The sequence below is a fragment of the Manacus vitellinus genome, unplaced genomic scaffold, assembly GCF_001715985.3.
Source record: "Manacus vitellinus isolate BGI_N305 unplaced genomic scaffold, ASM171598v3 scaffold_52_pilon, whole genome shotgun sequence".
Lineage (NCBI taxonomy): Eukaryota > Metazoa > Chordata > Aves > Passeriformes > Pipridae > Manacus > Manacus vitellinus.
This window is the reverse complement of record NW_021940628.1, coordinates 2,627,362-2,653,296: the sequence shown is the minus strand read 5'-3', so window position 1 is coordinate 2,653,296 and position 25,935 is coordinate 2,627,362. Positions and strand designations below refer to the sequence as shown.

The 25,935-nt window shown below is 49.4% G+C and overlaps 2 protein-coding genes across 3 annotated transcripts; one reads left to right on the top strand and one right to left on the bottom strand.

Moving 5' to 3' along the window:
• The first annotated feature begins 4 nt into the window (after positions 1 to 4).
• Positions 5 to 25,738, top strand: LOC108641140. 2 transcript variants are annotated; one of them, XM_018081250.3, is made up of 5 exons: positions 5 to 55; positions 2,032 to 3,186; positions 3,342 to 3,439; positions 4,127 to 4,231; positions 8,981 to 9,719. In XM_018081250.3, exons 2-5 carry the CDS (start codon positions 2,152 to 2,154, stop codon positions 9,105 to 9,107), a joined length of 1,365 nt encoding a protein of 454 aa, XP_017936739.1. In that variant the 5' UTR covers positions 5 to 55; positions 2,032 to 2,151; the 3' UTR covers positions 9,108 to 9,719. The 2 variants fall into 2 exon arrangements, with proteins under 2 accessions (XP_017936739.1, XP_017936738.1); XM_018081249.3 differs by lacking the exon at positions 8,981 to 9,719 and adding an exon at positions 25,547 to 25,738 and having other exon boundaries at positions 14 to 55.
• FNDC5 (fibronectin type III domain containing 5) lies at positions 16,103 to 22,268 on the bottom strand. The gene is made up of 5 exons (XM_029963077.1): positions 21,952 to 22,268; positions 21,446 to 21,644; positions 19,845 to 19,937; positions 17,159 to 17,292; positions 16,103 to 16,323 (listed from the first exon to the last, which is right to left on the bottom strand). Exons 2-5 carry the CDS (start codon positions 21,627 to 21,629, stop codon positions 16,282 to 16,284), a joined length of 453 nt encoding a protein of 150 aa, XP_029818937.1. The 5' UTR covers positions 21,630 to 21,644; positions 21,952 to 22,268; the 3' UTR covers positions 16,103 to 16,281.
• Positions 25,739 to 25,935: the final 197 nt, after the last annotated feature.

The window sequence follows — 25,935 nt, the reverse complement described above, 5'->3', positions numbered from 1 at the left end:
GCTGGTGGTGTTAGTGCCTTCGAGAAGGAAAGGCTCCAGGGTGACCTTACTGCAGGTTTTTAAGTGCCTGAAGGGACTCCAGGAGAGGGACTTTGGACAAGGGATGGAGTGACGGGACACAGGGAATGGCTTCCCACTGCCAGAGGGCAGGGATAGATGGGATATTGGGGAAAACATTCTTCCCTGTGAGGGTGGGGAGGCCCTGGCACAGGTTGCCCAGAGAAGCTGTGGCTGCCCCATCCCTGGAAGTGTCCAAGTCCAGGTTGGAGCAGCCTGGGCTAGTGGGAGGTGTCCCTGCCCATGGCAGGGGATGGGCTGGATCGTCTCTAAGTTCCCTCCCAACCCAGTCTGGGATTTTGCCTTTTCAGAGAAGATAATCTCACGTGGTGGACAAATCACAAGCAGCCTGGTTTTATATCAATTTAAGGATATTTAAGCTGTTACAGGCCATTTCCACAGAGTAAATCCTTGCACAGCCCCTGAATTCCACACAGTGCTGTGGGAATGGCTTGGGAATCATCAATCACCCAAGTTACCCAAGTCCTGCTTCCAGAGTCCTTGATGTAGGGCTGGAAGTACAGACCCAGCCCAGGATGGGGTGGAGTAAATTGGGAAGGTCCCACAGCAAAGAATCCATTTCCTTGTCAGCAGTGGAAACGTCTCCAAATGGGTTTCGTGGGAGACTCTTCCAACAAAGAGGCTTCAAAGAGTCGGTTCTTTCAAGTCCCTTGGTTGGATGGATTCAAACTGAGACAGGGCAGGTTTAGATGGGATATATGGGGAAAAAATTCCTCCCTGTGAGGGTGGGGAGGCCCTAGCACAGGTTGCCCAGAGAAGCTGTGGCTCCCCCATCCCTGGAAGTGTCCCAGGCCAGGCTGGAGCAACCTGGGCTAGTGGAAGGTGTCCCTGCCCATGGCAGGGGGTGCAACTGGACGATCCTTAAGGTCCTTTCCAACCCAAACCATCCCATGATTCTGTGGTTAGGAGCTGCATTATTGGGCTGCCACACCCCATAGGACAAAATCCATGTTTAATTTGGTTTTATTTATGTTTTTCTTGGAGCACTGGGAGGTAAATTGTAGAGCTCCAGGCAAGCACTGGGGCTGCTCCTGGCTCCATGTGTTCCTGTGGGGGCTTTGTACACACACAGCTCATTCCCCAGGTATTTTTTTTCCCTATAGCATCATTCTGAAAGTGCCCATGTTTATTATTTAGGCAGAATGACAAGAGGAAGCAGCAGAAATTCCCAGGTTTTATCCCTGCAGTTGCACACCCCTCTCCCTTTTTTAAGCAGTAGGTAGTCAAAGCAACAGGAAGACAAAAAGACATTCCTTTAAATCCTTGGTCAAAGAGGACAGGAAATACCTTTCCTTAGTCCAAATTCTTCTGCTGGCTGAGAATCAAGTGCAGGGCTTTCAGGTCCAAAGATTCCTGTTGGGGAGAGTCCTCACTCCAGGAAAAAGAGGGTTTGTTTGTGAATACTTGGAAACGGGAAGGTTCTTTATCTGGTGATCTTGGATTGTAATGTGTGTTTTGTGTGAGTGTCTCAGTGACTAATCCCCCTCCTGAATGACCCCTCTGCTCCCTGACCGGGTTACTCTTCCCTTGCTGAGTTTTTTCCTAACCCAAAAAAAGACTTTTTATGTGTTCATTTGTGTCTTTGCAGGGTGGGGGTTGAGACACTGGGAGCTTTTATTTAATACCTGAAGCGTGCTCTGTGATCTGGGGTTGTGAGCTGTGATTCCTGGGGTCTGGTGTGAGTGATTTGCAGCAGTTTTGGAGGGGCTGGCACAGAGATGTTGGTGACTGGGGTTTGTATTTAGTCCTGCTTGATAAAACCCCATGTGAGGGAACACTCAGGAACGAGGGATTGGTTGTTGTTATGTGTTAGGACCCAAAAGAGTCAAGAATAGAGATCAAGGAGTTCGAATTGTGGTGCCTCAGCCAGTGTTTTCACCTTCCCTGTTACATCCCAGCACCTTTGGAAAGCAGCTGAGTTCACTTTATTGAAGGTGTTGGTTTTGCTGGCAGGTTGGAGCCGACTCCTGCTGATTCCTCCTCTGAAGGGGCTGCTCAGAGGGCACCAGGAGCAGATGAACCTCAGAACAGGCCTCTAGAGCTGGAAGCAGAGATCCAGGCAGCGACAGCGACATGGGAGACAGTTCCCCTCATTCCCCTGGGCTCTGCCTGTGTCGGGAATTCAAACAGGACACAGTTCCCAGGGCCAAGAGGTTGTTGGATTCCGCAGCGCAGCTCCAGGCCCTGCAGTCAGCCAAGAGGGTTCGTGTGTTGAGTCATGTCTGCAGCACTCCAAAGCCATCAGAGAACCTGCTGCTCCTCTCCCCAGGTTCTCCCTGCTCCCATTTTCTGGATGACAGTGGCCAGGGCGACCTTGCTGCCAGTTTTTGTGGGTCCAAGTACAACGACGTGACCATTTCCCTGGACACCAGCCGGTGCTTCGATGACACTGAGCTGGATGACTCCCTGCTGGAACTGTCAGGCAGTGAGAAAGGGAACTCTCCTTTCGATTACACCGAGGAGGAGATCCAGGAAATCTTGGCAGATGATTGCACGGAAGCTGAGCAGCACCTGATTAGAAAAAGCCATCTGAGCCAAAGTGGAAATGAGCAGAGCGGACAGGCCGGGAGCAGCAGCTGCAGCGGGGCCTCGGTCAGGGGAGATGCCTCGGAGATTGCAGAGGAACCAGAGGAACCTCTGCCCCAGGAGCATTCCCCAGTCAGTTCTGGGTGTTATCCTGGCTTTTTGAGTGGAAGTGCTGGTTTGGGTGGGATCCACCTGCAGCAGGACCTTGACCTGCAGGATCTCCTGCGTCTCAGCCCCTTTGCTGTCGGCGGTTCTGATGAGCCCGTGGAGGGCAATTATCTGGTGGAGGTGGAAAGAGAAGCTCTAGAAGCAATGATAGATGATTGTTTAGGATGTGCTACAACTGCTGGTAGCTGCATTCTGGAAGAATCCTTGGAGCCTAAAGGCCAGGAAAGCCTGGCTTCGGATTGCCTGGGAAGAGCCGTGCCCTTGTTTCACCTTGGTGATGAGAGCCCAGCTCCTGGGTCTGGAAACAAAGAACTTCCCAAAGCAACAGCGAGCTTGTTTTCAAGGAAATCAGACTCTCCAGAGGATGGTGAAGGGGAATCTCCAGGAGCTGAGCAGCCATCAGGCGACATTAAAGTAAACTCACATCTTAATTCTTGTAGCTAAAATGTTTTTAATTCCATTCCTTTGGGTTTGTACTTGTGGTGATGTCCATAGGCACACAAGTGCTGTGTTTGTAGAGGGGAGGATTTTATTTTGCATGTTAATCCCCTTTTTCTTTACCTTTCCAGTTAAGTGACACAACTATAGTCCAGACCGTGCAGGAAGAGACATCCAGTGGGAAGAAACCTGGCAAAGTTATTATTGTCCCACAGGAGAAGGAGAAAAGGTAATTTCTTAGCAAGTTTGCACTTCGAGAAACATCCCAGTTATTTCCTCAACCAGTTTGTTGGTTGTGTGCTGCTGGGTTTTATCCTTGTCATTTAATTACCGTGCACTGAATTAAGGGGAAAAGCACTTAATAATTTACTCTGGAAGACAGGGAAGGTCGAAAAGGGAAAGGAGGTGGTTAAGCCAGTTTGGGGCAGTGGTTTGAAGGCAGAACCGGGGATGTTTGTGCTGTTGGGCTCCTCCCCGAGCGCTTTTCCTGCAGATGGCAGCAGCGGAGCAGGTCGGGATGGTTCCTGCTGCTCTCCCCTGCTCCTGGAGGTGCCACTTCGGGGGTTTTTCCCTGCAGACCTGCTGCTCTCAGGTGTTCCGTGCGTTGCTGTTCCCGGCACGGCCCTGGGTGATGAGAAAGATCTGCTTTTGAGGGCTCTCTGCGGGTTCCTGGCGAGGTAACCAGGGCAGTGACCTGCCAGGTCACTCAGCTGACCCTCCTGCTTTGCTCTTGGGTGTTTTATCTTTGCAGTTTCAGTAAAACCAACACTTATATTTTTTTCAATCACAGAACAGGGCTACAAGGAGGTCATGTCTGTAATGGTCCTGAAGGGCACTGTGCCCTCTCTGTCTTCTGCAACCTAATTTGAAAATAATCTAAAAACCACCCTGACACTATTTATTTATTATTTTAAAGACTGAAACAACGTCCCTGCATTTCAGAAGTGAAAGTTGAGCAAAAGAAACGTTTCTATCCAGAGTGTGCACACCCACCTGATGAAAAGGGTACCCCCTCTATCAGGTAAGCCCTCAGGTGAGATGGGGTGAGGCTGGTGGGGAGGGAAAAATTGATGTCCTGGCAGGAGGCCTGGCTGGCTGGACTCGTGTTCTTTGATGTTTTTAATGTATTTGTTTTCAGAGGGGAATAAAAAGTGCCTGCTACACTTGCTGCAGCACCACCAGGCACACAATTCCTGTACAGGACTCAGTCTTGCTCCAGGGCTGGTTCAGATGAGTTTCAGGGTTGGGGATACCTGGGAAAAACGTTGTAAAGGGAATTGGTGTGTCAGGGATGTTCCCAAAACAGGCCTGTGTCAGCTGGGAAAAGCAGAGCTGAGCTCTGGCTTAGCACTGGAAGGTAAGTTGGTCTTGTCAGTTCACAACTATCCCAGAAACATTAAGCTTGGAAAAGCCCTCCCAGCCCATGGATCCACCCTGTGCCCCATCCCCACCTTGTCCCCCAGCCCAGAGCACTGAGAGCCACATCCAGCCCTTCCTGGGACACCTCCAGGGCTGGGGACTCCAAACCTCCCTGGTTTGGAGGATCTTTAGCTCCAGTGCTGAGGTTTGGATTCAGTGCTGACACCTCCCGTGTGCTGCCCCAGCCGTGTCATCCCAGAGCAGAGGTGCGAGGGAAGGGGTTGGAAAGAGCAGGGTGTGGGGTTTCAGCTGAAGGGTGACATCTGATGGGGAGGCCTGGGATGTTCTGAAGGGCAAAATGTTCTGGTATCTTCCAGCCACGGCCTCCCACTGTGGTTATTTTGAGTGTTCACGGGTGCAATAATTGTCATTTCTGGCGAGTGGTAAGGAAGTGACAGTTGTGTGGAGCCTGCACTTACCCGGGCACAGGAGCAGCTGCATAGCCACAGGGCTGCTTCCAGTGCATGAATGCAGCATAAGTAATGCAGAGGGGACAAGGCAGGCAAAGCTGAAATGGCCTGTTTTCTCTTCCTTTCAAATTAAAAATGCAAGACGTATGTTGTGAGTCACAGAAAATCAGGCAGGAGCTCTAAGTGAGCGGGGCTGACGAGTGAAATACAGCTCTATTTTGCCGGGGAAGAACATTGTCTGGGATGCACACAATTTGATTTTCTTATTAGTGCAAACCTCTCTTTATTTCCAAATAGCTGCGGGCTTGGAATTCAGCCCGACAGACAGCGTGGGCTTTCCCAGTTGTCACAGAGAAACCCTCTCAGTGGGCTGGCTGTGCCCTGTGTGCTGTTCCCAGGCACCTGGATCTGCAGCAGATGCCTTTTGGATCGTTTGCATGGGAAATGCAGAGTGATCCCAGGAAATTCATGAAGGAAAATTAGCAGGTTTCAGAGCCAGCAAGGGAATTCCCTCTGGGAAGCAGTAACTAATATATTGCTGCTACAAATCTTTAGCTCTGTTTTGAGTTGCAAATCTCCTGGCATTTGTCTCAGTGTGATGTTTGCCTTTGCTATCCCATCTTTTATGTAATCTGTCTGTTCTTCCTTGTATCCTGGCTCCTGCTGCTGGGTTGTCTGAGGGAATTCTGGCCTGTCTACAGCAGAGATTTTTGTCTTTTCCCTCATCTGCACATTATCTTGCACTTGCAGGTTCTCTATAAATACAACTTTCATATGTATAAATATAACTTTCACCTATATATCTTAGATATCTATATCTTAGATATGTTATATATATATTATATATTCTTATATTGGGTGATTGAGTGCTGAAAGTCACACTGACTGGTTGAAAGAAATCCTTTTATATTCAGAATAAACTTTTCACATCGAGCCATCTCGAGTGAGTTGGGAGACAACCCGTGGCTCTGCCTGTGCCTCCTCTCATTCTGGTTTCTGGATGATACTCAATCTGAATAGATAAATTTATTTGCAGCTTCCTAGAGGGGTTTAAATGCTGCTGAGGCTGCGTTGTGGCAGCTGTAAAAATGAGATGTGACTTGAACATCTGCTCAGCGACGGGTGGCTGATCATTGACCACACAAGATTTCTGCCAGCTGACCATTTGTCAGCGTTTGCACCTCGTTATTGCCCTTTATCCAGCAGTAAATAGGATTATTTCCCTCTTGAGGAGATCTCCCTCAGCGATTCTGGGTCTATATCAGCCACTCAAGTAATGAGGCTCCTAAAACTGTGTTGATTAGAGCAAAATCATAGACTGGTTGGAAGGGATCTTAAAGATCATCCAGTTCTACCCCCCTGCCATGGGCAGGGACACCTTCCACTAGACCAGGTTGCTCCAAGTCCCATCCCTGCCCCTCAGGTCCCTGGGAAGCTGACCTTTTCCTAGCAGGATTCCAGCAGGAGTTCTCCTTGAGGCCTGATGTGTTTGCTAGAGGTTTATGATGTTTTTAGCAATTCTATCAGACTTCTTACAACCTGGCAGAAACCTGATAAATTATTTTCTTGGATCACTCTTGAATCAAAGGGAGAGGAGGAGGAAGTACCTTGTAAAGAGTCACAAACCATCTGGTTCTTACTGTAATAACAAAGATCAATATCTTTAAAAAACAGACAGTGTGTTTAAGGTGATGGAAAGGGAGAACAGTGTAAGGGAGCATATGGAGAAACAAATCTGTGAAATACAAATGAACTCTGTGCTTGCAGACTGTGCCTTGAAAGGATCTGGTCTGTTGATTGATGCTGAGCTGGCTGAGGGGGAAAAAAAACCTTAATCTTGAAAGAGTTTTTTCCTGCCCAAATTCATTTGGCTTGAATGGAGAGCAGGCAGGGAAGGTGCAGGACTGGGGCTGTGCTGCCATAAAGGAAGAATTACCTTTAGTGGCTGAGCCTGGGAGGGAGATATCACTTCAAAGGAAATGAAATCCACCTCCAAACCCTAAATTTCAAGAGGTGTGGGTTGGGGTTTAGAGTAGGGGATGGGGTAGGAATTGATAAAGCAGATTTCTGGGAGGTTTATGGTGAGGGGAGTGGGAAGAAGTTACCAGTTCTTAGGGGGTGATAGTCCTGGTCCAGGGGCTTCTCTCACATGGCTTCTGCTTGCAGGGGAGTTTGCAGAGATAATCAGAGCTCCTGGTTTCTAAATGAGTGGAACTTGCCTGAAAGTCTCATCCTAAATCTGTAGTTTGGTCTCAACTGCTGTGAAAGGATGAGGGATGTTTTAATCTGGACTGCCACGGAACAGAACTTATTTAGGGTGTCACTGTCCCCTTTCCTCGGGTGGAATGGCCAGAAGGACTCTTCCTCTGAGCCCTGGGGTAGATGGTTATGTGAAGCACTGAGGTAATAGCTTTTTCCAAGTATTTGTGGGGTTAGGCTGCCCCTGAGACTTTCCCTTTTCCTCTTGGAGAGGAGCTCAAACCTCTTCCTGGAGTGAGTCACAGTGGTAGTTTGCACAGCTTGTCTGCCCTCAGGCTCAGGGGTGAAAGGAAATATTCCCTCTGCTTTAAGACCTGGGACTCTCAATGCCAAGGGAGGGAACTGACCTGTGGAAAGGCTTAAAAATTTGTGAAAAGCTGTGATTTCTTACACACTTATTGCAGACAACACGGACTGCTGTGTACAGTGAGAGTTTGCCTTTTGTGAGCTGTCCTGGAGAACCTCCCTAAACAACCCATCCCAAACCCATGGATTTTTCAAGAACACTTTTTTTTAAAAAATCCCCTCTGGAAGTATCATTTTTTTTGGACAAGAAATGTCAATTTTCTTTTTGGTAAATAAAAGCTGTCGCTGCAGTTTTTGAAGGAGACCTGGAATTGCTCAAGAGAGCAAGGGAAGGGAAGGGCTGTGATTCACATCCCTCACATGACTGCAGTGGCAGGATGGAAAATCCTGGGGGTTTTCACTGGCCAAGGACACACTCCCTGTTCTTTACAGAGAGACCTGGGAGAGGTGGACTCCAGCAAGGGCAGCATTCCAGGGAAGGAGCTGTTCTGATGGAATACAGGCTGAAAGAAATCTCTCCCCAGCTCTTGGTGTGACCAGGTTGCTTTGGCTTGAGACCTTCTGCTCACTGCCTGTTTTTGCTGTAGAAATAAAACTCTCTGTGTTGTGGATGTGCCAACCCTGTGCCAGGCAGATGTTCCTTCTCCAAACCACTGTTTCTTTCAGGAGTGACCCCCCCCCATGGTTGTCCATACTCCTTAAGATTTTACTGTGCTTTGCAAACCAGACGGGTTTGAGGTTTATAAATTGTGTTTCCTGAGTTCTGCTCATCCCTGTGCACAGAGAAGAAGAAGAAGGAAAAAAAAAAGAGGTGACAGAGTTGGCTTTCAAAATTATCTTTTGCAAAGTGCAGAAGGGGCAAAGCAGCCTCTAATGATGTGACAAAGCTTTGTAGCACTCTGAGGCCTGGAGATAACCAAGCTCGTTGAGGTAATTTGTTTTTTAATCTTGCTTTTCTGAGGCTGCTTGGAGTTTTTGTGGGGGTTTGCCTTGCTATTTCAGAATGTGCAAATGAGAGGATTTAATGTGAGTGCAGCACTTTGGGAGGAAAATTTGCTGCTTGTTTGAAGTGCCTGTTAGTTGAGCCTCCAGCCTTTGTGGTGGGCCAGGGAGAAAGAGCTTTGCAAAGGAGGTGATAGAGCACAAAGCAGAGTCCCTGAAAGGACAGGCTTTAAACTTCTAAAATATCAACTTCTTGCTTTCCAAGGTGCCTTCTTAGAATGTGGTTTTTCCTTTCAAAACCTCCTCAGAGGAAAATTAGGTACCAGCTGCAAACCCCAAGGAAATGGAGGTTTTTTTCAGAGAAGATGCTGTTCCAGCCTCTCATAGCAACGCTTCTCTTGTGTTTGTTTTAACTATTTGACTTCCTTTTGCAGAAATTACCCAAGGTCCAACAAGAAACCTACCCAGAGGTACAGCCATACCCACTGGGTGAGCAAGAACTTGGCCAAACTCCACGATTTCCAGAGCATTCCCGACCACTTCCAGTGTAACCCCGTTTGATTTTGCTGTGTTCTGCATTTGGAGTTGATAACTGGTCTGGTTTTTAAGTGGTTTGTATTTGGAAAAGTTGTCTTTTAAAAAGGCCACTGGGAGTTTCTCTGGTTTTGAAACATTTGTGGCAGGTTTGGAAATGCAGTTTAAGCATGATCTGCTTCGTGGGGGCAGCTTTTATGCTTTGCACCCTTTGAGCTGCAAACAACCTCCTCACAGGTCACAGGTGCAGTTGGTGTGCAAGAGGCAGGATGGGAGGTTGGATCATTTCACTGATGGAAGCTGGAAAACGGGCTTTGAAGCGGAAAAAACTCAATTTAAAGCTTGGCATTGAATCTCCTGCAGTGGTTGGGATCCCTTTGGATAACATGAGGGTTTAAAAGTGTGAGAAGCAGCTGTGGCTGCTGTTCTCCTCCGTGTGACAAAGTTGTGTGTGTTACTGTGAACTCAGGAGGAGCTGCTGATTTCACTGCTGGCTTGTCTTGTTCTCTTGTTGCTTTTGTCCCTGGAAAGTTTGCCTTTTTTGATTGTTTTTACCTGTTTCATTTGTGATTTCTCTTGTAAAAGTATTTTACGAGATTTGCACTCGAGTTTATAAATATTTTATACCTGTTAAATGTGATTTTCTTTTTTTCCTGTGTCACTGAGGCCCTTCTTTCACTTGCCTTCCTGGGCTGCCCAGATGAGTGTGACCTTGTGTTCATTTGTGTGCCACAATCCAACAGCAGCTCCTGATCTCTGTGCTGCCTCCATCTCCTTCTCTAACAGAGCATAAACCCTCCAAATTCTTTGCAGTTGGAGAGGATGATCTTCAAAATGCTCTTCCCAGGGTTGTCAGCAGGACCTTATGACCCCTTTAGGTGTTTATGGGGGGAATTTGGAGAGCAAATTAGGTTTATTCGTGGAGGAAATCATATTATATTTTCATCACAGTAATTTGATTTGGTTTGGAGATGCTTTTGGTTAATATGATCTTAAAGAGATAAAATTTAAACTGATGTTTTTGGTGTCGTGGTTCATATGCTTTGTTCTTTTGCCCTTCTGGAGCAGGACAGGAGGGAGTGGCTTTGAGAAGCAGGGAAAGTTTTTCTCACTGTCCCAGATGTGCAGTGACTGAGACACAGAGAATGGAAGTCATTTGTGCCAAGGATAAGCAGGGAAGCTTGGAGCAGAGCCTGGCACTGCCTGACTGCACTAACTCCCAGCTAACACAGCCTCCAGTGAGGGAGGAATCCATGCACAGCACATTTGGGGGTGGGTTGTACAGCTGTGGGTGGTGCATGGCCAGTGTTAGGGCTTTGTGTCAAGAATTCTCCAGCAAATATCACGTTACTGATGCCCCCAGAGCCTCCTGGGTGACTTTTACCTCTGTAAATTTTGTCCTCAGAGAGCCTTTCGTGGGAAGAGAAGGGGAAATCCCTTGGCAGCACTGATTGGGAAGTGTGGGGGTTATTAGCACATGGTGGTTGTTGTCTCCTAAACCACATATTAGGTGTTCTGAAAAAGGAATAATTTACATGTGGTCCTGAGGGCAGTTTCACCTGCTGTCCAGGTCACAGAATTCCAGAACAGTTTGGGTTGGAAGGAACCTTAAGTCTCCTCTCCTTCCACCCTCACCTTCCACTGTCCCAGGCTGCTCCAACCTGGCCTTGGACACTTCCAGGGATCCAGGGGCAGCCACAGCTTCTCTGGGCAACCTGTGCCAGGGCCTCCCCACCCTCCCAGGGAGGAATTTCTTCAACCTCCTCCTAACAAAGTTTGCTTCAGGCATTCTGAGTAGGCCACAGGGGCAGCAGGAGCCTGAGTGCAGAGCCTCTCACCCCCTCCCGTGGTGAAAGCAGCCTGGCTGGATTGCTGGAGGGTTTATCTGATGTTAAACTGCTCCCAGACTGGCTCTTTGGAGGCCAGAAGTAACTCAGCAGTGGCAGCAGCTGCTGCAGTCACACAGTGCTGGGAGAGGGAAGCTCTGTCTCCACCAGTGATGGACAGTCCCTGCTGATCAGCAGGGGGAGAGCAGTGGGAATGCCACAGGAAATCTGCTTCCTTTGCTGAAATTCAGGATTTTCCACGATTTTGTTATGTATCTGTTTATGGGGTTATCACTGAGTGATGTACAGCAGCCAGGGTGCTGTTTATACCACCTTCTCTTAAAACAGGCTTTCTGGTGGTGGTTCTGCCCTGCTGAGAGAATGAAATGCTGCTCAACAGGCAGCACCTGGCCCTGGCAGGGAGGGGATGGTGTCTGCAAGGTGCTGTGGCTCAGACCAGCTTCCCTGTGCTGGACACTTTGGGCACAGGCAGGTGCCTCCTCCCGAGGTGTTTGTGCTCCTTGTGAATGTAAAACTCTCACATGAATGAACACTGCCAGCTCTGCCCTTCGAGAGGGGATCAAGGCTTCTGGGCAGCTTTGTTGCTGAAAATTTCCTTCTTTGACATTGCAAGTGATTCATATCTGCTGAATGGTGGAGACACTGCAGGGGGAGGGAGGGATTGTGGATTAAACCTTCGTGGAAGGACGTGCTGTGTGTTTGCTTGAGTGTAGCCAAGGGCTGTGTTGATGGTTTTTATTTATTTTTTTTTTTGCTGTAGTAGAACCCAGTGACATCAGTAAGGCTGGAAGAAGCTGCTTTGTGCAGGCCCTGCGTGAGCTCTGAGATGAAAGGCCTCACAATTAAAAATTTAACAGCGTTCATGGATGTATTACAGGCAGCCAACAGCAGCTGGAAGACAATGGGACTGAAATTAAACTCCTATGTGGGTTTTTTTTCTACCTTCCTCTCAAAAAACTAACCAGCTCTTCCCTACTTTTGTGCTGTAAGGGGGAAGAAATTATGTCCTGAAACAGGAAATAGGGAAAGCTGGTAATATTCTCCCTTTGGCTGAGAGGATTTCTAGTGCCATACAGGTGCAGCCTGTGCTGAACAGGTCTGGATGGTATAAATAGGCTTTATTTAGCAGTTGGTGGCACTAAATGTGGGGGGGTTGTCAGCTAAAAAGGACAAAGTGTCAAATGGCATCGTGGGGCTATGTCATTATTGCCACTCAATGGCTTTGCATCCAGATTCCAAGGAAAAAGATGGCTTTTCTGGCTGCCAGCTTCGCTGCCTCCATCTGGGATCTGAAATTCAAGCTGTGTCTTCCCTGGCTCTGTCACTAATAATAAAGATTCCTCATTTGGAACTTACTTAAACAAAATTGATGCTGATGCAGGAGCTGAGAGAGAACCCAGCTCTCCTTCCTCGAGGCGTGTGGGCTAAAGCACCAACAAGGGGGAACATCCTCATTTTAATCCACCGGGTCATCAGACAATTTAATAGACAGCAGATTTGTGGAGGAAACAGAAGATATTTTAGCATAACAAGCATGTTGATCAGGCAGCTTTTTAACAAATGCTAGAAAGCTGATGGAATTTGGTCAGCTCAGCGTCTGCTCCCAGCCTCGGCAGTAATGGCTCATTATGTGTCGTTAGGAAGCTTTTCTGCAAATCTGGGGAAATTACATTTGGTGGGGAACATATGGTGTAATGTTCAACTCTCTCCTTGGGAAGTGCAGGCTGACTACTCAGTCAAAGAGGTGCCATATTTTTATCAGGAGAGTGGATGTGCAGCTGTGACATTCGCTTTGGAGTGAGGTAACCTTTCATGTCTTTGGCAAACACTGGCATTAGCAGCCTGTTCCTCCTCCCAATTTAAATCTCCTCCAGAAAGTCATTACCAGCTGAGATTGTACTAACACTTTCCGCCGTGTAGGTGTTTCCTCCTCGGATGCTATTGAACTGTCAAGGAATAAAATGCCTAATGTTCTCATTTTCCTCGGAGGAGAGAGCCCAGAGCTTGTGCTGGTGCCTGTGGTGGCGAGGGAGGTGTGAGAAGTGGCTGGTGCTGTGTTGTGAGTTGGAAGGACACGCTGTGCAGGGTTTGTTTGCTCCACACTTCCTCCCGCGGCTCCGCTTTCCTAAACTCGTGGGGGAGGAATATATTGGCTAAATTGTACTTGTAGGCATAATATTACAGTGCTTGGAAGGATGGAGGCAAGTGGTACTTAACTTTAAACACTGCCAGCCCTGAGTGTGCTGGCAAAGGGTTCTGTTTGCAGCTTCTTGCTCCTGTTGTGCCCTCGGTCTCTGCTCAGTTGATTCTTGGAAATCAGTGGGATTAATCCCCAGGGGCTGCTGGGGGGCTGCTCCCCTTTGCTTTTAGAGATCAACAGGGAATCAGCACTTGCAGGGCTCTCTGGGCTCCCTGTCATGCCAGCCCACTCCCACTTGCTGCTTTTTAGTATTTATTGAAACCTCCTTTTTCCAGCTCCTGCTCCAACAATGAGTCAAAATCAGCAGTCAGGGAAAAACACGCGGGGAACGTGGGTGGCCTTTGGGGTATGTTCTGCTGTGGCCCAGCATGACTTCCCTCAGTGTGTCTTGGGTTTATTTTTCCCTGATCCCTTCCCTTTATTGACTGTAAAACACCTCAGGAGTATCTTTTGGCAGCTGTTGTTGGGAATGAGGTCTCTGTTCTAAAGATGGGCTTGAACTCACACAGGCCCAGAGCCTTAATGGTGTGGGACTCTCATGGGTGACACTGGAATTTAATACCTAAACAGCTTTGATGTTTATGACCCTCAGAAAAGCGAGATTTTAAATAACTTTCTTCTCCTATAAGGGGAGAACCTTTTCCCAAAGCATGGTCTTGTTGCATCACTTCAGTCTTGAGTTGCTGAAAATATTTTCTTGAACTGGGTGGCTTGGAGTCCCTCTCTGAGCTGAGTTGCTGCCAGGCTACATTTGTTTCTCCTCACTAACAGCATTATTTCCTTACTCTCAAACCCTGCAGTTATGGGGCATCATGATGACCCTGGAACCTCCTGCCCTGTCCTGGTGTGAATATTGACACCAACCCTTTACATTTTAATTCTCTTCTACCAAATGAGTGGTCCCATCTCTGTTAGGAAAGAAAGGGCTTAAACCTCTCTCTGGGGAATAACAAAGGGGGTTTGGTCTGCATTCCCAGGGACAACTGTCTTTAAAAACAGCCACACAACCCCCCAACCTGCCAAATTACCCGGGTGAGTTTCCTCTTGAGCACCTTCTGAGGGCTGTTTGCTTGGCTGTCTGCTCCCGGATTAGGAGAGAGCATCTCCCTTATCGTTTTGCACATGCTGCACCATCTGTCCCAAATCTCCCTTTGGAGGGCTATGGATTCCAAATGCTGTTTCTTTCTTTAGGAGATAACAGCCGTGTCTGAAGGATTTTGCTAGGTATGGCTGTGGTGCTATTTATGGTGCAGGTTTGTTTTTTTTTTGTCCTGCAGCCAGAGTGAACTCTGAACCTTCCTGGGTTTCCCCACCCAGACATTTTGGGTTTAGTCACTGGGAAATACAGGGAAAGCCCCCCAGTTCTGTGGGGTGTGTTCTGCTAGGAGCAGGTGAATATAAAATTACCAAATTCAGGTGTTACAAGGACACAAGAGATGCCTTTAATCTTTTATTGTACATTATAAAATGTTTATTGCTCTGTCTGTATCAGAGGTGTTGACCTCTCCCTCTTGGTGATGGAGGAGTATGTTCTGGCAAAGGATCCACTGAAGAGACCTTTGGGGTTGGCCTGTCTTCTGAAGCCAGCACAAGGGAAGCCTTTGCTTGTTCACCAACACATCTGCAAGCAAACTTCCCTGTGCCTTTCTCCCAGACCAGCTCTTTTGGAAAGGCTGGTGCCAGTGGAAGAGGAGAGATGGCTGAAGTCCTTCCTGCCAGCCTGTTTCCTTGCAGGGACTTCTAACCCAGGCTCATCTGAGTGCAGGTTTGTTGTAACAAGATCCAAACCCTACTCAGGCCAACCTGTCTTGGCATTGGATGGAACAAGTAGGATCCTGCCTCATCCCCTAGTGCATATGGAGTGGTCTCGTGGAGTAATTAAATAAATACAGATACCCCATGGCACACTACAGAGAGTAAATCTTGTCCACATGATGGTCCTGCATCTACCAGCTTCCAGAGCACCAGCAATCCCAGGGATCCTGTCAGCTTGCAAGCATCAAGCACTTAATAAGAGAGAGGAGAATCCCAGCCCCTTTCCCGTTCATCCTCATCCTTTTTGGGAAGGGCTGTCTCCAGCAGATACCTGCCCTTCCAACACCACAAAAATAGCACAGGCACTGTCAGGAGAACCAGCCCTTCCCACAGAAACCCTGCTAAAAGAAGCATTTTAAGAACCTAAGCCCTCAGAAAAAGGTCCCTCAGGCCAGAGCCTTCCACAACAAACAGCTCTTGCCCCTGGAGCCCTTGCATAGCAACCGGTATCATCAGGTATTTTGTCTTTTTTTTTTTCTTTTTTTTTTCTTTTTTTTTTTTTGCTGACTGGCTACATTTTTATGGACCTTTTATCACACTGGTGGTGGACTCAGGCCCAGCTGAAAATACCATGAAGAAAATGGTTGAAATTATCCTTGGAAGCTAAATAACAGCTTCTGGTGTCCCCTCGTGTCTGTCTGTGCCTCAGTGTTCCCCGGTTTTCTGAGGTGAAGAGCACCAGTGTGAGACAGGAGAGACAGCAGCAGTGAGAGATGTGCTGCAACCAGGGGAGGTTCTCCTGGTGGGAATGGAAACTGGGGGATGCCTTTTTTTTTTTGTTTCTAAAAACCCACCTGCGAGACGTGTCACACAACACACATCGATGAGCAAAGCGAGGCGAGAGCGCGCAGCAGCCGGAATTCGGCTCGGTGGCGGCGTTTGGGATGAGCTTCCCTCCATCCCTGCTCGGAGAGGGGTGTCGGTGCCTGGTGCCCGAGCTCACGGGAATTCTGCCAGGGTGGAGTGACAGTGAGACCAAATAAAGACACAACAAAAACCTCCTGCATTCCCAGAGGCAGGAAAGTCGTCCCAGAAGACGGAGCGTGAGGGTGGAAAGGAGCGTGTGAGACGTTGCTCCAGCCCAGGTGATCCACGAGTCCGGGGCAGCACCTGTCTCACCAATGCTTTTCCGTCTTCTTTGGGTGTCAGGGATTTCTGAAGGATTTTCCTTCCTGGCCAGATGTTTTGCAGGAGGTGGGAGGAGATGTCTGCCAGCAGGTGACAATCACTGGGTCTCTTTCCAGGTCGCTCTGACAATGTTTCACCTCCCCAGTCATCACGGCTCAGAGGCAGAAAGTGAGAGTGAGGGATGGAGTCCATCGATCAGGTGACAGGCCTGTCATGCTTCGATGATATTCACTGAGGGCTTGTTTTTTGGAAACTAGGAGAGAAGAGGAAACAAAGGGAGAAAGGATGGATAGAGGGGGAAAAAACCCAACCCACATCAGAGGTCAGTGCACTGTGCTGGTCAGGTTCTGTGAGAATTCTTGTCCCGTCCCCTCATGATGATGAAAAAGGGCCAGAGCTGAGCCTTAGGCTTCTGTGGTTCCTCACTGCTTCTGAGTGAGCAGAAATTAGTGAACTGTTTAAAATAATAAATAAATGTGAAGCGGTGGGGATGTGCCAGAGAGAATAGAAACACAAGGAAGTTAAATTAATTGAAAGAAGTCGGTATAAATTACAGGCTCGAGCCTGTTTTAAGCTGAGCCTGTTTACTAAGGCTGTGACAAACCTTTGACATCGTGCACCAGGCAGTGCTCCTGCTGATTAACTTTCAGTTAATTACAAGAGCAGTGTCCTCTTCGCCACGTGCCACCTGAGGGCTGTGGAAGGACCCCAGGAACTCTTTTAAGCTGAGCCTGTTTCCTAAGGCTGTGACAAACGTTTGACATCGCGCCCCAGCCAGTGCTCCTGCTGATTGACTTTCAGTTAATTACAAGAGCAGTGTCCTCTTCACCACGTGCCACCTGAGGGCTGTGGAAGGACCCGAGGAACTCGTTTTTCTTCCAGAGGTGTTCCGATAATTCAGAATTGTGGGTTAAATCCTGATTTCTGATGGCAATTCAGGCCCATCCAGAGGCTTGGCTGGCTGGCTCAGAGCACCAAGTGGCTCGTGGGGGTGGAGGGTGTTCCTTTTCCGCATCCCAGCTGCAGGGGGGGTGTTTAACAGGGTTTTTGGGTGATTCAGGGCTGTGTGCCCTGTCCCCAGCTCTCACCTTGCTGCGCAGGAGCCCCCCGCCCTGGTGCTCCGGGGTGCTGTTCTCCGAGGCGCTCTTGGCTTTCTCCTTGCTGTTGTTTGGCTCGTTGTCTTTGATGATGTCGTACTGTCTGCAGAACAGGGCGATCACCCCTGACAGGAAAAACCATCAGTGATCACACAAACGAGCTCAGCCTGCCGAGATCAGAGATCCCTCCTTGCCAGCCGCCTTTGTGCCTCCTCGGCAGCATCCACAATTCCTCCCAGGGATCATTTTCTAACGCAGCCAGGCAGCCCTCTGGCTCTTTCCTTCCCCCGTGCCTAATTCCATGCTAAACTAGTTAGACAGGAGGACAGAAGCTTAATTATGTTCCAACTTCCCTGTTAATAAATGGGACAAGTGTTTTAAGCCCTCACGCCAACAACCAACCCCTGCGGTTCGATGGGAGTTTTTTGCTTTGCAAACGCAGGGGCTCCTGGAATTTCTGGTTAGTGAAAACCTGTCCTCTGAGGGGAAGAGGAGCTGGAGCTGGCAGAGGGGAGGCAGGTCCTGTGTGCCAGCAGCAGGACAGCACCTGCAGATGTGCAACAGCCACGGCAGCACAGGCTGCAAGTGGAAATTTCCTCCCGCCCAGGCACTTGGAGAGGGAAGCAGGGGCAGCCATGGCACGTAAGAAGACTGCAAATGTCTGTCTCCAAAGCTTCCTTGTGATGCTTTCACCAAATAACATCTCTGCCTGCACATTCCAGACACGTAGGTTAAGTAGGTCCAGGCAGATGCTGCTTTTCCCTTACTGAAAAACACTCCTTAATAGCAAAATGTGTGTAAAACTTCCACCAGATCACCACAAACTGCTCTGTGAGGTGAGTTGTGGTTATGGCAGCTGCCCCCAGGCTTTGCTGACATGCACAGAGATCCCAGTCCTTTCTTTGGGAATGGGGACAAAGGGCTGATCCTGGGAGAGCAGGTGTTAACATCTGCCAGGGTCACACCTTCTGTGATCCCAGAGGGCAAAACTGAGGCACAAAGAAGTAAAGTGCCACAAAAAATGCCAGAAACACCGACAGCACAAGAGTTTGGGGCTTGGCTCAGTCCAGAGCCCTGGGCACAGACTGGTTCCGGTTTGGATTTGCTCAAACATCATCACACAGGGCAGGTTAAGAGCTGGAGGGAGGGTTTTTTTACACTGAGACTTTGTAAAGAACCCACTCGATGCAGAGATTCTTCCCCCCCACCCCTCCTCTCCTTTTTAAATGTAAGTCATCTGTCTGGAAGGGAAATTGTGGGATTAGCAAATTCTTTGTTCCCAGCTGATCTGAGTTTCAGATTATTCTACAGGGGGAGATGAATCAGTTGTTCAGTCGCTCCATGTAATTATTCATGATTGTTTTTCCTGGCAGGGCATTTAAATTTGGATGTGCACAAGTAAAATTTGGCATAAATGCTGAAAAAATCATGGACTAGAGGTTTTGGAAACCCTTTAATTTAGTTTAGGTTTTTGTGTGGTTGTTGTCTTTGGGAATAACTTCTGCCCTGGCTCTGGAGGTGCAAATAAGGGCAAAAAAAATGTAATACATGTAGGGACCTTTGCAGGACATAGTTAATCCTTCCTTCCCCCTCTGTGATGAGGAATATTCTGTGTGTGGGAAAGTAGTTTGACTGGGACAGGGGAACTAAACACGAGTGGCAAAGGCTGTCTTGTTATGGATCACAGATTTATCCTGCTGCTAATTACCCTCCCTGCCAGATTTCCTCGGGTCACCTGAGCCATTCAGGGAGCAAATGTGGGATCATTAATGTTTTACAGGCAGTCAGGGGACACCAGGGCTCTGAACAGAGAACAAACCTGTGCAAACTTGACTTCCCATTAACTCATGGGTGTAATTTCCAAACAACAGCCACTTCAGACACACTAAACCGACAGAGCAGCAGTTGGAGGGGTTTTCCTCTCCCTATTTACAGGCTTAAAACACAAGTGAGATCTCCCCTAGGTGCAATTTCCTGTAAGATCTGTTGACTTGTGGTGCCAAGCTCTTGTTGGAAAACTCTTCCATATGCTTCCATTATTTTAATTGGTTTTAAGTAGATTTTAGTGTGTACATTTATATATGTATATACATATATATATATAAAATAGTGGGTGTGGAGAGTGAGACTCTTAAATTTCTGTTTTGCATGAGTGTTGGAGTCATATAATATCCAGATAATTACAGATGCCCTGTATCATCTGAAGGGCTCGAGGCATCCCCTTGGATGTTTGTGTGCCCCATCCCTGGAAGTGTCCCAGGACAGGTTGGACAGGGCTTGGAGCAGCCTGGGTCTAGAGGGAGGTGTCCCTGCCCGTGGCAGGGGGTGGGACTGGATGATCTTTAAGGTCCCTTCCAACCCCAACCAGTCCATGATTCCAGGGCTGAGGGCGTTATATTCAGATCATTCCGGAAAAAAAGGAGATTACAGGATTAGCCATTGGGAATTGGCTCCATCAAGTCCATTATCTACTCCTGGTGGACCAGACCTGACCCACTGATTCTCCTGCTTTTGGCACTGCTCAGCCTTACAGCTGAGTACTCCACACTCCTGGTGGGAGGAAGGGTCTCTTTTCATGTCTTTCCATGATTACACGTGCAAACCAAGCCATCCATCCATCCATCCCTAGGGATACTCTGTGGATATCACATGCTTTTGAGGGAGAGGTTGAACTGACCTGCCCACATAAACAACACCACAACAATGATGAGAATTTCCCCCGCTCGCAGCTGTTGGTTTTTCTTCGCCATCTCCTTCATTGTCACCTCATCTGCACAAGGGGGGAAAGAGAGACATGAAACCAAACACCCTGAGCCAAATCTGCAGCGTGTCAGGGTCACAGCTCTGAGGGAGTCCTCACCCTGACAGGAGGGCAGCTTGGATGGGATGTTAGGAAGAAATTCCTCCCTGGGAGAGTGGAGAGGCCCTGGCACAGGTTGCCCGGAGAAGCTGTGGCTGCCCCATCCCTGGAAGTGTCCAAGGCCAGGTTGGAGCAACCTGGGCTAGTGGAAGGTGTCCCTGCCCATGGTAAGGAGTGAGACTGGATGATCTTTATGTCCCTTCCAAGTCAAACCATTCCATGATTCTGTGATTCATTCTCTGATTCTGTGACATCCTGAAGGGACAGAGCAGGGACAGGATCAACAGGAGCTGCCACAGGGTGAGCCCACATGTTACCTGTCCCTGTGGTGGCTCTGCTGTCTCTGTCCCTGTAAGTGCTGTCTGTGGCTGTCACAAAGCCTTGCAGGCTCCAGCAGTTCCTGGAGCCTGGTAGGATATTTTGCAGTGGAGCCCTGGGATTCAGAAATGAGCAGAGCCTTTTTGCAGGGTGTAATTCGCCTCCTTGGCTTCAAAGCACTAAGAAGATTACAGTTCAGGCCCCCAGGAAGGGAGCACTGCTCCTCTTAGTGCTTTCAGATGAACAGCAATTCAGTATTTACAGCCACCAAATCTTTTAATAGAAAGAATCAAGAACTTGCAACGTCCTTGGAACCATGGCCAAATGCCCTGGAACAGGCTGGATCCTCAGCAGGCAAACAGGGACCTGTGTGTGCCACAGCCCTGCACTCCCAGGCCCTTTTTGGAGCAGGGATTCTTGCTGACAGAAACCCCTCAACAATCTGGTTTGGCTTGAGAGGAACAGGTGAAGGAGTTGCCAGTGAGGAAGTGCCTGATTTCCTCCGTAGAGATATCCAAAACCCAACTGGATGTGATCCTGGACAACCTGCCCTGAGCAGGGCTTTGCACTGGGTGATCTCAAGATGTCCCTTCCACCCTCAGCTTTCTGTGATTTGGCAGAAATATTTCAAATGTAAGAAATATTTGGGGTATTTTTTTTCCTGCTGCCCTGGAATCCAAGCGCAGGAGACTCCTCGAGTCCCACAAGTGCCAGTGCCATCCAGGGGGCTGGTTCCACATGAGTTCACAGACTGCTCAGGAATTTCCCCCTGGCATTCTCCACTTGCAGGGAGCTGGACACACAGCTCCCAGTGTGGAAACCTTCTCCTCCTCACTTTGCCTGTTAAACCTCATCTGAAACTGGAGAGAGGAGCAGCCCGCCTTGGCAGCACCTCCCTGTCACCTTGTGCACCCCTCAGCCTTGTCTGCTGGGTACCCCGAGGCATCCTGCTTGTCCCCTGAGGGCTGTGAGAGAACACTCAGCCCCCTGTGTGTGTTTATCCCAGCCATTCTCCCTGCACAGGATCCTGTTTCCTCTCTGCAGAGCCCTGCGCTGCCTTGGGCGTCCCGGGGGCCACACAGGAACTCACCCACACTTGCCTTTATTTTTAGAGGCTAGTTTCTCAGCTTCCCTGGGGGTCTTGAAGAGGACTGGCTCACTGGCAGGGCTCTGGCCTTGGATGCTGATGGACTGGACATGCACAATGTACTCAGTGTCCTCCTCTAGGTCCCAGAGGGCACAGGAGCGGGTGGTGGTGTTCACCTCCTGGATGAAGCGCAGCATCCGCACGTCCTTCTTCTGGAAGCCGAGAGAGGAGAGCACAGAGTGGTGGGGAGGCTTCCCCGTGTGCACTGCTGTCCCCTAAGGCCACCTGCCTCCTGCCCTGCCCACCAGGGACGTGGGGACCCATCGGGCCCTTCCCTCTCTGCAGCCACCAGCACATGAAACGTCGCTGCAAAGAGGACAGGGAGCCAAATCCCCTCAGACCACAGGGGGCAGGACGGGAAGGAATGGGCTTAAACTGCAGCAGGAGGATTTGGGCACCGAGGGGACCTGGGGGGGGAAGATGAACATGACTGGAGCTGAGTAACTGTAGGCACTGTACCTGTTGGGAAATTGCAAATCCAATGACAACTTCGTCCTCCAGAACATCCCAAGTCACCACGGCCGAGTTGGCTTTCAGGTGTTTGACCGTGACATTGACTGGAGCCGACGGGCTGTCTGCAAGGAGGGAGAGCAGAGCCTTTACAGGGGCAGGAGACAGAGCTAGAGCAAGGAAGGGAGTGGGAAAAGACCTTCCTCGGGGTCCTTCCTGGGTTTGTTTCTGGATATGGGACCTGGAAATTGCAGGTACTCCAGGTCTCGATTCCCAGTGAGGTTCTAGGAGGTCTCTGCTGAGAGTATGAGTGTCACTGGGCACAGGTTCAAACTGAGAGAGGGGAAATTTAGCTTAGATATTGGGAAGGAATCCTTCCCTGTGAGGGTGGGGAGGCCCTGGCACAGGTTGCCCAGAGAAGCTGTGGCTGCCCCTGGATCCCTGGGAAGTGTCCAAGGCCAGGTTGGAGCAACCTGGGCTAGTGGAAGGTGCCCCTGCTCATGGCGGGGAGAGGACCTGGATGATCTTTAAGGTCCCTTCCAACCCAAACCATTCCATGATTCTGCATATGAAATAACTGACCCTTGGGAAGAGTTCCTTTACCAACACAGCCAAGCCCTGAGCAGCTCATTCATCTCCTCCTTCCCAGCCACGCTCCACGTTCTCTCTGTTGTTCCCTACTACGGTCTGACAGTGACAGCTGGGAGGAGATGCAAAATCTGCCTGGGAAGTATGCAAAGGGAATGCTTTGATGAGCGCTCTGGAGGTTTGAAATGCAGGAGTAGTAACTGGGAGTGTTTCTTTTGCTTTTCCCTGTAAGTTTGGCAGAAAATGTTTCGTACACGTTTCGTGGCCAATGTCAGAGGAAATCCAGCAATCATCCACCCATATTACACTGGAAAAAGGGCAGGTCAGGAAAGCAGTTGCCTGAGGCTCTGTGTTTATTCCCAGTTCCAGTAGAATGGCCCTGTGGAGCTGCCAGCCCTGCCAAGGAGAGCTGGACTCCTGCACACCCTCCCTGAGAGCCTCTTCCCCAGGGAGCTGCACAGTCCAAAGCCCTTCTTGGCATCTCAGGTGAAGGTTTTACATCATAAACTTGGCACAGCTCTTCCAGCTGGACTCTGTTCCCTCTCCTCTGGTCACATTTAATTCACAATCTCCAGCTTGTGCCCTGAACCCAAAGCAGTAAATGCTCTAAATAACCCCAGGAGGGTGAGGAAGAGTAATGTTTTTTCTGACTTTTATAAGAAGATAATAATTTTGTGGCATTAGAATCACTGCACAGCCCCTTTGGGGCCGGGGCTGAGGTCACCAGTAAAAGAGGGAAGCACGTGTGCCCATCTCCAGTAACACTTGTTGGATTTATGGTCAGTCCCAGCCGCCTGGATGTGGCTGAAAATATTCAAGCTGTAGTGTCAGTGTCTCCAAACAACTGACATCACTCCTGGTGAATGTTCCCCTGGGTACAGAGAAATAACAGGAGCACAGAATTCCCCAGCTGAAGGTCAGTGCTGTCCTACACTCACAGAGCAACACCCTCATTCCTTCCACACCCACCAGGGAGTCCCTGAAGAATAGGATGTCTGGACGAGAATCAGACCCAGACTGATTCCAGAGAGTCTCTCAGTGAGCAAAAGCATTGCTGAATGGCTAAAGTTGGGACTTCAGGAGGAGCAGCAAGTGATTGTGGTCTCCAGGATTTCACATTCATTCCCCTCTGGAGCAGATGATGGAGTCGGTGTTGACCCAGAGCATTCTCATCTCCCAGGGGCTGGCCCTCATGGAATGAGGCAGTGTTCCCCTGCCAGCTCTTGGGGGAAGGAAACACTCATGAGGAAACACTCATCATCCTCACCTTCCCCTGCAAGCCAAGGACAAGCCGAGGAGGGAGATGGATCATCCTCCCCATCCCGAGCACCAACCCCTGCCAGCCCCGGCTCCCTGCTGTGGCACAGGGAAGGGACGTGGCTCTGCATCTCTCACCTTCCCCCGTGCCTGAACCAACCAGAGTCGGGTCTAATTTTAGGAAGGGGCAGTCAGCAGACAGGAATGTGCACAGGGAAGGTCTGTGAGTCATGCCTGATGAATTTGCTGGAACATACGGAGAGGACATGACTGAGTTGAGGGATGGGAGACAAAACAGTCTCCAGCTGCAGCCGGGCACTTCTGCACCGTTGAATCCCGGCGTGGTTGTCTTCCCTGGGTATTTTTAGGAGCTAAATTTTGGTGGTTTTTTTTTTTCAGGAGCTACCACTCAGCTTAAGTTGAGGAGGCCTTGGAAAAGATTAATTAACCCCAAGGAAAAGAGAGCAGAGATCAGGGAAAAAGCTGGGAAAAGGGAACACGCAGCACTCTGCGCTTGGTACCTGAGTCCCCTTTGAAATTTGTGACCTTGAGGGAGGCACAGCATAAAAGTGTCCAAGTTTCCCGATGACATAAAATGTGGGGGAGTTGGGAAGACCTTAAAGAGCTGGGGAAGAGCAAAGAACCCTCTGGGAAGTGGTGGGAGAAGGTGGAGGCAGGAGGGAACACTTGGCAAAGCTGCAACCCAGAGCTCAAAGCCTGCAAAGCCGGAATCTGAATGGAGGTGGGGGAGAAATCATCTGATGTGGGTGGTCAAGAACATTCTAGAACACCCCCCTTGAAGCAATACCTGAGAGAGAGGCAGACTAGTTGAAGTCAGCAGCTCTAAAATCTGGGAATCTAGGACAGCCTTCCCTTGCACTACCACAGATTAGGAGTAGCTACACATAAATCAGTGGTGTCAAACCAGCATAAAAAGCACTAAGAAAAGAGAGTTAAGCAGTGTTTGACAGAAATACAAACCCAGGAGGAATGAGTTTCCTGCTCCCAGAGCTGAGTGAATAATTTGGAAGCAAAATTTTCACCCGTGAGGATCCTTTTCTGGCCGCTCCCGGGAGATGCACAATGAGATCACGACTTCCTAAAATCCAAACACTGTTCCAAGATATTCCATGTGACTTTTGGCTCCCTGGGCCCGTTGCAGCTCTCTGTAGTGCCAGCCTGGCTGAGATCAGGTGGAGAAGGTGTAATTCCTGCTTCCCAGCCGGCTGCAGGGGGTCAGCAGCTCTAGCAGGGCCAAATCCAAGCCTTTGCTTCCTCCTAGAGTCATGTGCAACTCCTGGAAACTTTGCTTCTGTGCCTGTGGCAGCCAGGGAAGGTGCTGGTGTTCTGGGAGTGGGCACAGAGGGTGGGATGGCTGCAGGGATAGCAGGGAACATGTTGTGGATCAAGCCTTTCTCTGCCTGTTTACTCCAGGATCTCTGAGGGCAGCACATTCCCTGTCTGGTCCTCGAGGGACCCGTGTGGTGCAATATTCCTGGTTTAGCAGTTTAGCTTCATCCCAGAGCAGGAGCTGTGATGCTGCTGGAACAAATCCCACTCTGCAAACTGGCAGAGGATCTGTTTGGCCGAATTTGGATGGAAAGATACTCCCCTTCTCACATCAGCAGAAACTGAGCTCCCCCCTCTCCCCCCCGCAAGGGGAAGCCTTGATGATATAAGGCGGAATCAAGGCTCTTAAACACGAGCAGCAGCTTCAAAGCCGGGGATTCTAAAGCCATGTCTCCTTTCCTTCCCACAGAATCCGCAATCTCAGGTCCCCCAGGGCTGGGTGTCCCAGCTCTGCCCCCCTCTTCACCTGGAACCCTTCTGGCAGGTGCAGGTCGGCGCCGCCGCTGCGCAGCAGGAAGACATGAACCCTGGAGATCATCCCTAATCCCCTCTGGATCCTGAGAAACCCCTTCCAGCCTCCCATTAAATGTTTTCCTTGTTATGAGTGGACTTTGATTTGAGAGAGAGAAACCCCCACACACACTTCAGAGCCCTGGGTTGGCTCCTCCCTGGCTTTGTTATGGGCACAGAGGCCACTGTGGGGGAAGAGGAAGAGGAGACCAACCACTGCTCCGTGTGTTGGCTCCACCACTGGAGCTGTAAATAGGATGGGATGGGTGGGAGAAAGAGCAGGGGGAA

Coding starts and splice junctions, on each gene's coding strand:
- LOC108641140 (XM_018081250.3), top strand. CDS start 2,152: ATGGGAGACAGTTCCCCTCATTCCCCTGGGCTCTGCCTGTGTCGGGAA. Junction 3,440..4,126: donor CCACAGGAGAAGGAGAAAAG/GTAATTTCTTAG, acceptor ATTATTTTAAAG/ACTGAAACAACGTCCCTGCA. Junction 4,232..8,980: donor AAGGGTACCCCCTCTATCAG/GTAAGCCCTCAG, acceptor TTCCTTTTGCAG/AAATTACCCAAGGTCCAACA.
- FNDC5 (XM_029963077.1), bottom strand. CDS start 21,629: ATGCTGCGCTTCATCCAGGAGGTGAACACCACCACCCGCTCCTGTGCC. Junction 19,938..21,445: donor ACTAGCCTCTAAAAATAAAG/GCAAGTGTGGGT, acceptor CCCCTTGTGCAG/ATGAGGTGACAATGAAGGAG. Junction 17,293..19,844: donor GGTGTTGTTTATGTGGGCAG/GTCAGTTCAACC, acceptor TTTTCCTGTCAG/GGGTGATCGCCCTGTTCTGC.